The following is an 11450-nucleotide window of genomic DNA, read 5'->3' as shown; positions in this document are numbered from 1 at the left end:
AGACTGTTAATTCTAGATAAAGAGAGTACATAGTTTTAAATGAAATTAAAATATTATCTAAAAAAATAAAATCCATTCATTTTTCTATATGTTCTATCAACTTGACCAAATCATTAAAAAATGATGACTTTAATAATTCTGAATAAGCTGTCTTGTAGTTAGTCACTTTCTCAATGAATAAAATCACCCATATCTTTATTTCTTCCTCTCATTTTCATAGAATTGTACTTAAATTATATGTAGCTTGTTATAAAGAGATATGGAAGAGATTTGAGAAGGTACTTGAGTCCGAAGCAAAACTTTTGGGTTTCTACAGTAAGATACTTCTGAGATATATGACTTTACCAGAAAAAAAAAAAAAAAAAAAAAAATGTGCTTAAAAAATGTTGAGCATAGTCTCCCATTGTGATCTTGAGGCATCAACATTGAGAAATAGTCAAATAGGAAAGATTATTTCAGGATAATTCCTTATTATCCTTTTAGTCAAAGGTAGCTACGTAAGGAATTTTACTAGTCACCTGAGCAGTATAAATACAAGGGTGTAGCAACTCAGAAATCTCAGCACAAAACCAATAGCCTTTTCACAAGTTTCAAAAGATATAACATCATCTCAGGCTTCTCACCATAACTCTTCCACCAAATCAAAACAAGAAACCCAATATTGTTTAAGTCTCTAAATATGGAAGTAGTTCAGCACTTAGTAGAAGGAAAGCCAGTGGTGATATTCAGCAGGACTTCCTGTTGTATGTCCCACTCAATGAAACAGCTTATCAGCAGCTATGGAGCAAATGCAACAGTTTATGAACTCGATGAAACTCCACAGGGACATGAAATTGATACTGCATTGCAAAAACTTGGGCAAGCACCTAGTGTGCCTGCAGTCTTTATCGGGCAGAAGTATGTTGGTGGAGCTAAAGAAGTCATCAGCCTTCAAGTTCAAGGAAGACTGGTGCCAATGCTAATGGAAGCCAAGGCCATTTGGGTTTGATGATGCATCAGATTTGAAACCTTTTCTTTCTTCCCCTCCCCCCCCCCCCCCCCCCCAACAATCTCTACATTATAAAGACTCTCTTAATCCTGTATCTAAATCAGCCCTCAAATCAGGTCTGGAACTAGTTTTGTACATCATGATTATAATTTATTATGTAATATATGATATCAACACTTCCAAAGATTTAGAAGTCATTTGTACATGTACAATTCCTTTGTTTTGAATCCTCCTTTTTCATGATGCTCAATGAGCCAACTTTTATAACATTTTAAACTAATTTTCAGCTAGAAGTCTAATATAAACCATTAACCAACATATTTACCTTCATCCCTCTTATGTAATATGGTACCGCAAAGATGAATGTTCACTTCCTTAAAGGATGTTCATATGATGTTTTACCTGGACAAGAAAAAAAAAAATCCATTTATTACACAATTACATGTTTTTGCTGAAAGCTACTTGTAAAGGATCATAATTTGGAGAAAAAGAATTTCCCAGGCCACCTAAACAGGACTTGTTTTGAGCAATTCATAATGGCAAAGCCAGTAGACGAAAGAAACAGCAAAAAGAGGCTGCAATAATATATAGAACTTACAATCATCACTCAAAATAAAAGGCGAAAAAAATCACACAGAATATACTTACACAACCAATATTAAGTATCCATTATCCAGGTCTGTTCCAAATATTCTATTTTAATTAGTTAAGTCCTTATTATCCAGTGATTGCTACTCCATGGCTGTGAAGTGTGAACTGTGATGGTCATCCAAAATATTCATTTCATGATCCATAGCCTCACAATTTGATCATATATCAATGAGCAAAGGCTTGAGTCCAATATAAAGAATAATGGATAGTAGAAGCATGCTAAAAATTAAGTGTTCAGTAAGTAGTTCATATCTCGTGTCATATCGTTTTGAACCATGTTAGAAGCACTTAGATAACTATGATTTTAGTGAAATATTTCCAATTTGTTAATCCAAGCCAAAATGGCATGCATTGTAATAACAGCAAGATACAGGATTTGCAGCTCTTTCTTTTTGTTGCACCTTATATGCTTATAGTTGCAGTATTTGACTAATAATAGACTAGTTATTAGTAAATAGGGCAGCAACAATATTGAAAATTGCATAGAGTAGAGTTCTAGGGAAGAGAGATGCAAACATGGAAGCTACTAGCTAAGTTATTCTTTCTCTTGTTCTGTTTAAGGTAGAAATCTTAGAAGAGAATGGACAAGGAAAAGAATGATGAATTGTGATCTATTCAAGTGAAGGTACAGGGTCAGGACTGTTATATTATTGACTTGTAACGAATCAATAAGACTAATACAAATCAAAAACAGATCTGTACAGCCAATATGTTGGAAAATTGTGTACATCAAGAGGAATCCTTTACACCATCAAGTATGCTTTAGTGATGCATAGACATTACCACAATGGGTGCAATCACAACCTCCATGATCGCAATCTAACCTACATTATTACCAAGATTAATTACTTTGACACATATAATAAGTAGTTCAACATTGTTACACACTTGATAATTTCTAAGTGCAACTAGCATATGGTGTAGTAAATGACATTTGATACAAAGCTAGTTCGGCAATGAAATGCTATGAATACAAGGTTGGATTAACAATACAGCCAACGGCTACCACATTTTAAGGACATTACGGTGATGACGAGAAGTTTGTGTATTCATGAAAATAAAGATCCGTTCTAATGTCTACGCCTCTACAGTAATGCAACTCGACCCCCAAATGTTTTTCATCATGATTTTGATTATTACTCATTTTCATGTGGAGGTGGTATTGACTTATTGAGTAATTATGAAGTCCTAGGAAAAATACATACTTAGGGTAGTGTTATGTATTAGGATTATCCAACGCAAAATTACAAGTGATCCCATTACCAATTACACAATTTTTTGCCGCCTACCAAAAGGGCAGTTAAGTTACTTTCCTACAATGCAAATTCAAGTTTGTTTACAACTCTGAATTGTAAAGTTTCGTATAAACAATAGAAACTAAGATAAAGGTGAAATCAAGATGAAATCTGCATGCTACAGATTTTGAGAAAATTTAATTATTCCATCCACAATGCAACCAAAAAAATCTTTAAAATATGGACTAATAAAAAGAAGGGCAAACCTCACCAATGTGAAGAAGCCACGTCAAGCAGGGATCTTCAGCTACGAGTACAAAAGGTTTTGTCCTGCATACATTGATCTGATGTCAAAAGTGAAGATGATTTTTGAAGCAGAATTGATAAGAATACTTTCAGAAAAAAGTAAACTTTTTTTCAATTATGATATTACGTATGCCACATTAAGAATGAGTATTTATCTTCAGGATCAAGAATAAGAATCCCTTTTGTTGTAGCATCCTATTCATCAGAGCATCAATAAAGTTAAAACATTTCACCAATAAGCTCTCTAGAAAGCTAGAAAGAGATGTTTGGATTGCAAAATTTGGCAACTTGCATATCGTCATGTTTATGTGATGCGAGGAGTCGTTCTTGTATCCCTCTGTCTCTTTTTATTTTTTAAATAAATTAAATATATAATCAGATAAGATGACTTTAACTACAATAACAGAAACCCTTCCGTACTTAGCCATTATCTGTAACCAGATTCTTTTTATAAGTCAAAATAAAAATAACTTTGCAGTCATCATTTTTTATGTACAAATAAATATTGAACAGTTAAGAAGTCAAGTTTATTTACAATAGTTCCATTATATTGACTTTTTACACTATCCTCAAATTAACTTTGACCATGTTTATCATTATTTTATCACCTTTAAATGATTTTTGTTGAAATGTAATTAAAAATATTTAAGGTCAAAGTAATGCATTGGCAAAAATGCACAGTTAAAATAATGCAATTATTGTAAATCAAAGAAAGTAGTACTAAGTATTCCCTCCGTCCCTTAATTAGATTCCTACTTCTAACATTTATTCCTCACATAATAGAGAGAAGTAGGAATCTAATTAAGGGACGAAGGGAGTACTAATTAATAAGATAAGGCAACTTTACAACCATGATGATAAAAGTGATAAACAACAAATTAATAATTGTGATCAAGATTAAAAGTTTTTTCAGCCTGTAAATTGCAAATGAACAAACGACAGTAGACATGACAAATTTGTTTCTCTACTTTACAGTCCAAATGCAAGAGACTTTTTTGTTGAGCAAAAATTGAATGCAGACATATGTTGTAGCCAAATTGTTTTCTTATTCATTTATCCAAAAAGTGAAAGAAAAATAAATAAATAAATAAATAAATAAAAGTGTAAAGGAAGCGCAGGGAATCTCAGAAATAGAAGGATACCTATCTCTTATAAATGAAGAGGTCAGTTGCCCCTAGCTTGTCACAGAAAGTGGGGAAATTTTTTTGACCTTTGGGCATACATTGAGCTGATTACACAGGTATTAGACAGCAGAATGTTGAGCAAGGGATTTTTTTCACGAACTCTCTAGAGGCACATCTGTAACACAAAAAAAAAAAAAAAAAAAAAAAAATGATGGAATCTCGGTAATATCTGCATTAATTTGAAGCTATCAACACAGATCAAGAATATCTAAATCTAAAACCAAAAAAAACCAATTTAGTAAATTATTACATGCAAGTATCTGCCACATCTAGTTCAGTTTTAGTTTTTATCAGAAAAATCTGGTGTGTATAATCTATTTTGTCTTCTACGCAGATGTATTGCTTAAACTGACTGCTAATAAGTTCACAAAAAAAAAAAAAAAAAAAAAAAACAAACAAACAAAAAAAAAAAAAAAAAAAACACTCCAATACCCTCAGTGTGCAAATTGTTTTTCGACATCAACATAGCTTTCTTTATGATTTACTTGAAGCTCTTAATTATTGGCTTAATAGTAAAATTTTAGACGCAGCATGGAGTCTATAAAGACCTTAACAGGCATAAGGCAGACTAACTGAACAGTAAAAATGGTTAAAAGGTTACTCAGAAGAATATCTATAAGAGTTTAAGACAAACTAATTTAAATTATCACGAGATTTATTAATCCAAAGCATTAAGGGAAGATTACTGTGGTAAGACTGGTAACACCTAATCCTTGACCTGCATTACATTCCTAGTTTGTCCCATTCCTTGACTAATAATTTCCTTTCTGCTGCAGAGGGAAAAAAGAACAATGACATACAAATGAACAATGATAAACTTTCCAAGGAGAAAATTAGTGATAAATTAAAGAAACGAAAAAATAGTTCTGAAGTTAACTTTAATGGAGGTTAGGTGTTTGTCATTGCCTATAAACTGTCACTCCAATTAGTAATTGCTGCTGATACTAAGTTAATGGCATTTAGTAGACAAACCAAGACCGTCATGTGTCCTTGTGTGACAGGGCATACTACTCAAATAAAATGCCCTAATATACAAGTTGCTATACAATGCAAGGTAGGGTTAAAACACTTAAAAAGGAGAAAAATGTCATCATCCACCAGTGATGTATTAACCAAGGGGACTACTTTGCTCCGCACCATATTCTTACTCAAACAACTCTTAGGAATGCTAGACTAGCACTCTATAAATAGAGGCCTTTACTTCAATAGTTTGATAAACATGCAAAGAACCATTTGTCTTTCAAACAGAGAAAACAAAAGACCAATATTTTGAATCACTATTCTTGCCAAAACCTCTCCTTCTAATCAAATCATAGCTGTGCTAACTGCATCATGGATACAGTTAACCGTTTAGTGGAAGACAAACCAGTGGTCATCTTCAGCAAGAGCTCATGCTGCATGAGTCATTCCATGAAACAACTGATAAGCAGCTACGGAGCAAACCCAACAGTTTATGAGCTGGATGAACTTCCAAATGGAAGGGAAATAGATCGAGCATTACAAAAGCTACGGTGTAAGCCAGGAGTACCAGCTGTGTTCATAGGCCAAAAGCTCATAGGAGGGGCTAATGACGTCATAAGCCTCCAAGTCCAAGGCAAACTCGTACCTATGTTGATGGATGCTGGTGCTATATGGATTTGGAACAGAACCAATTAATAATTCAAGAAATTGATTAGGATTAAGAGAGGATAAGTTATTTTTTTATTTCCTTTCTTAAACCTGTTTTTTGACTTTTTTTTAAATCTTACCTAGCATAGATTTAAAAAAAGGATAAGGAAAAGGAAAGTGAGTAATAGTAAGAATTAGCATGATGAGCTAAGGTGACCATTGAACCACCAGACAACAGCTTATTCATAGACAGTTATAATGAAGTTTAGGTGATTTTGTCCTGTTTGAAAAGGCAAATGCTGAATTGCTGAAATACTGTGCTAAATTTGACTATTGGCTCCCCCCCCCCCCCCCCCCGCCCTTTCTTCTGCCAGGTTGCCACATCCTAAAAATGAACAAAAGATATCCCTTTTATCACACTCTAGAATATTAACAAACAAATCTGAACAACAAAAACAGGGCCAGGAGGAGAATCCCCCAGCCAGAGCAGTAAAAGAACAGAAAGGGGTATAAAACAATGATCAAAGGTACAAGAAATTAGTCTTGTTTTTCCAAAATATGTTCAAATGCAAAATATAGAATAAGAGACTGACTGGCACAGAGGAATTTTGAGCTCCAATCAATGGAAGAAACAAAATTTTCCATTAGTCTCTTTCATGTAAAACTCTATTGTTACTTTGGAATTTCCCTTCTCTTTATTTGTATTTTCTACCCTTCTTTGTTCTCTAATTCGTCCAGGTGCAGTTTTGTTTGGGTTCTTTGAAATAATTAAAGCTACCACTCAGAACTAGATAGAGTAGTGATCTTCTTTCTCTTATAGAAGTTTATGAAACATAGACCACTCAAAGCTGATGTTTCATCTTTACTTGCAGTACACTAATTTTATTCAACTTATACAAGCATGTCCGACCAAAATTGTCAACAATTTTGATAAGGAGTTGATTCCCTAGCTCCTCAGCTAAATGTAAAAAAATTGTAGCAACCCCAACAGTTTATGAGCTTAAAAAGTCACAAAACAAAAGGAGATAGTAGAGTAATGAACAGCCTAGGGAGCAAATTAAGCATAAGACATGCACAAACATTTAATGTAGAAGAAAGTAATAGTTAATAATGTACAACGTATATCATAATTGGAATATTTTGTGACATAGCATGCATGACATATAATATGATTTTTACAATGACCTGAAGCTCAGTGAAGATTTCATATGATGCTAGAACACTACAGATCTCAAAACAAGCTAGCACGATAATGTTGCTTCTTTCACATCATAGCACTGATATACTTCACACAGAATAATTACATTATATTTGTTGCAATTCCATCTTAAGAAACTCAGCATTTAGGCAGACATTTAAAGGGCACTAAAATTAAGTTTGAGAATTCTACAAATCACTCTGTATACAGTAAGGGAAGAAGGAAGTAAAGAGGAGCCGTACTTCATAGAAGTTGGCAAAACAGTTTATAACAGAAAAAAAAAAAAAAAAAAAAAAAAAAAAAAAAATCTAACTTATTTAACCTCCAACTGGACATAAGATTCAAAAAAAATTCAAAAACCAGTATTAAACAATAAAATTCAGTTTTCATCATTAAAAACCAGCTGCAATCAGTAATAATCAGTTGCAATCAATAATAAAATCAGATTAATCGGTAAAAATTATGTCAGATCAATACTCATAAATCAGGTGAAGAGAACAGAGCCATACACTGCTTCATTGTCCAGTCATAAGCATACCATAAGTAATTATCTGGGCCATTAAACAAATCAAAGAGGAAGAGGGCTGCAATCCGAAGTGCATATGAACTATAGATAAAGCCACAACTATTAGACATACAATTCCTTTAGCAATAGTGCAAGGATTTAAATAATGATAATTATTATTATTTATACCTGCTCTTGGATCAAGACACTGAGTTTCGATGCTTTGTAGTATTACTTTTCCCCTCGGGGCAGCAGCACTGTTGCATTGTACCTTTAAAGGAGACCTTTAAACATGCATTAGTTTCAATCTTTTGTCAAAGACATCTACACAACAAGAAACGATAAAATAGATGATTACCATACAAGTCTTGTGAGCTAACACAATCATATTAACTTCACAGTCATATGCATAGAGAATAAAGTCCATCTTTCAAACTTTCTTTTCATATATTTTGTAGTTCTATTCGAACAAGAAGTTACAAAATTTTGATCCTGAATACATTAACAGAAAACAATTTCATTTTAGAAGCATGGCCATCGGAAGACAAACAAAAGATGCCATAAATGAGAAGATTGTATTGCACCAACATTTTTGACAGCATTCTGTACGTCCAGTTTTCCAACCCAGTCTTCGCAACTGAAAATTGTACATTTATACAGCTTGTACAACAAAGTATAATGTGAAAGATACATTTTGTGTAGGATGAGGATCTATTGAGGATATGGAACGGAAAGAGATGAAGTACTGTTCACCAGTAATCCCCGCAAGAACAGACTCCATCCTTAAAATGATGGAACCTCCTCACATCACGAAGAATAATCTCTCTCTTTTCAATCTTAGAAATAAACTTCGTAGCTGTATGGCAATCATTGCAAACTCTTAGGTTCTTAGAAACACGAATTGTACATCCAGGAGGCGTATTTAGGATGCCAAATGCTATTGCCAATCTCTCACTATGCCCACATAATAGACTCTCCTTTTCCTCTTCGTCAAGATTGTGAAGAACACAGGAAGTGTCAGGAACATAACCCTCCTTTTTCATCCTTTCTGACAAGTCCTCTATGAAACCATGCAGCTGATCACTTTGTGGGTGCAATGCATCACCTGCAAGGAACTTATGAACCTTATCACCGAACTCAATCCAACTGCATCCAGGTTCTTTTTTCACTCCCATCTCCTTCATATTTTTCCTGACTTCTGTTGCCTTCTCCCAAAGCCCAGCTGACGAATAAATATTGGAAAGTAAAACATAATGGCTATCTACGTATGGTTGCAATTGAATAAGATTCCTTGCTGCAACCTCTCCCAGTTCTACATTCTTATGCACCTGACAAGCACCCAACAAACTGCTCCAAGCACCTGTTTTATCATATTGAGCAGGCATGCTACAGATGAGCTCATATGCCGCATCCAGTTTCCCTGCTCGGCCAAGCAAGTCCACTACGCAAGCATAGTGATTAGCTGTAGGATTAATCCCATATTTATCGCTCATGCTGTAAAAAAGATCTAGTCCTTCATTAACCAAGCCAGAATGGCTACAAGCCGCAAACACAGCGATAATTGTAACTTCATTGGGCTTCGTGTCACTGCCCAGCAAAGCCTCAGCAGCCATTTCCCGAAACAGACTAAGTGCTTCCTCTCCTAGCCCATGCATACCATAAGCCATGATAAGCACATTCCACGTTATCACATTCTTCTTCGGCATAAAATCAAATACTCTTTTCGATACATTCAAACATCCACATTTTGCATACATGTCAACTAATGCACTTCCAACAGTTACATCCGATGCCATATTATTTTTAATGGCATAGGCGTGTATCTCTTTCCCTTTAGCCAGTGCTGATAAGGAAGCACAACCGGGAAGAACAGCCATAAGAGTAATTGAATTTACCCTATGAAAAGTTCTTATATCATACTCATGTTCATCCTCACTATCATTAAGTCGTTGCATCTCATGAAGCAATAGAAGAGCCTCGCTATGCTGTCCACAGACAACACAGCCAGTTATCATTGTGTTCCAGGAGACAATATCCTTATGTTCCATGCTATCAAAAATGTTTTTGGAAATTTCAATCTTTCCTATCCTAGAGTACATATCCATTAGAGCATTTTGTACGTAACTGTTCCTCCTGAAGCCCAATTTGATAACAAAACCATGAATACCTTCTTTATCTAAGAATTCTTGACTGTGAACACAGGATGGTAAAACACTTGCCATAGTTGTGGGATTAGGGGAAACCCCTGCAACTTCAAGCATTTCAATGAAAAGCTTCAACGCTTCCTCAAAACGTCCATTTAGTGCATAACCAGCTAGCATAGCATTCCAAATAGCTATATTTCTCACTTGAGTGTTATCGAAAACTAAGCGACCACTGGTTACCTTTTTGCAATTGCTATACATGTCAACCAAAGCACTATTCACAAAAGTATTATCACTCAAAACTTCATTTCTAATCACATAAGCATGAATTTCTTTTCCTAAATCCAACAACTCCAAATGAGAGCAAGCAGGCAAAACACTTGCAACTGTTACTCCGTCTGGCCTAACCCCTTTCTGAACCATAAACTTTAAAAACTCTAATGCTTCTATGAAACGATCATTCTGTGAGAATGAGCTTATCATAGTATTCCAAGTGACCAAATCACGATCCTCAAACGTGTAAAGCAACGATTTTGCATAATCAACATTTCCCAATTTCGCATACATAGCCATCAATGAATTAATTATAAAAGTTCTCACATCTCCCTTCCTTAAACTATAACCATGAACTTGCTTCCCAAGCCTCAACCCATCAGCAACCCCTAAATTCCCACAAACCGACACGATACTCACCAACGTAAATGAACTAGGCTCAACATTCTCCTCTTGCATCACCCAAAACGCCTGTAAAGCATCCTCCCACTCCTCATGCCTACACAAAGCCAAAATAATCGAGTTCCACGAAACCTGATCTCTCTCAGACATTTTATCAAACACCTTACGTGCATCCCTAATATCTCCACATTTCCCATACATATTCACAAGGGTATTATCCACAGTAGTTGAATTCGACCCATACCCAAGTTTAAACACCTGGGTATGAATCTGTTTCCCAAAATTCAAATCATAAAGGTCCGCTGCAACCTTCAAAATGGCAGGAAATACAAAATTGTCCGCAACAACACCCGCCATTAACATGGAAATGTAGGTAGAAATAGCTTCCATGAGAAGCCCAGAACGTGCTTGGGAACGAAGGGTTTCGACCCATGAATGCTTAGAAAGGATTTCAGAAGTGGGTTTTTGAAATGGAGCAGAGGAAGTCAGAGTTGCAGAAGGTTTTTGCAGCAATGGTGAACAGTTTTGATGGGTTGGAAGAGAAGAAAGAGTAGAGGAAGAAGATGAAAGAGGGAGTAAAGTAGGAGAGAGAAAATGAGTGAAAGAGGAGGACATTGGTGAGGATTAATTTTAAAGGTAAGGGCTCAAATTTTGGTAGTTATGGTAGTTGATGAAGGTTTATCCTTTTCTGGTAGTGTTAAAAGCACCGGCATTCAACAGTAAGCAATAATCTTTTCTCAATTTCTCTCCTTTCATCCACTTGACACATCACACTTTCTTTCTTCCACATCACTTTCCACTATCTCCATCTTTTTACTTATCGTCTTTCTTAAATATTTCCAACATCAATAAGTATCCTTTTCCATATACTTTCTCCTATTTACATATACCCCACCATATATTCTCTCTCCTATTTACACACTTAATTATTATTTTAGTTTGTAAAATATGTTTAT

General features: G+C 34.9%; 1 protein-coding gene and 2 pseudogenes across 1 annotated transcript; 2 read left to right on the top strand and 1 right to left on the bottom strand.

Annotated features, from left to right (window-relative positions):
* The first annotated feature begins 679 nt into the window (after positions 1-679).
* Positions 680-988, top strand: LOC145571008 (monothiol glutaredoxin-S1 pseudogene; annotated as a pseudogene).
* A 4708-nt stretch (positions 989-5696) lies between these two features.
* On the top strand, positions 5697-6020 carry LOC145571007 (monothiol glutaredoxin-S1 pseudogene; annotated as a pseudogene).
* Positions 6021-8105: 2085 nt separating this feature from the next.
* Positions 8106-11142, bottom strand: LOC145572175 (pentatricopeptide repeat-containing protein At3g57430, chloroplastic-like). The gene has a single exon (XM_081631190.1). It carries the CDS (start codon positions 11107-11109, stop codon positions 8425-8427), a length of 2685 nt encoding a protein of 894 aa, XP_081487316.1. The 5' UTR covers positions 11110-11142; the 3' UTR covers positions 8106-8424.
* Positions 11143-11450: the final 308 nt, after the last annotated feature.

Source organism: Chenopodium album, chromosome 12 (genome assembly GCF_948465745.1).
Source record: "Chenopodium album chromosome 12, dcCheAlbu1.1, whole genome shotgun sequence".
Taxonomy (NCBI): domain Eukaryota; kingdom Viridiplantae; phylum Streptophyta; class Magnoliopsida; order Caryophyllales; family Amaranthaceae; genus Chenopodium; species Chenopodium album.
This window is presented reverse-complemented; position numbering and strand designations above follow the sequence as displayed.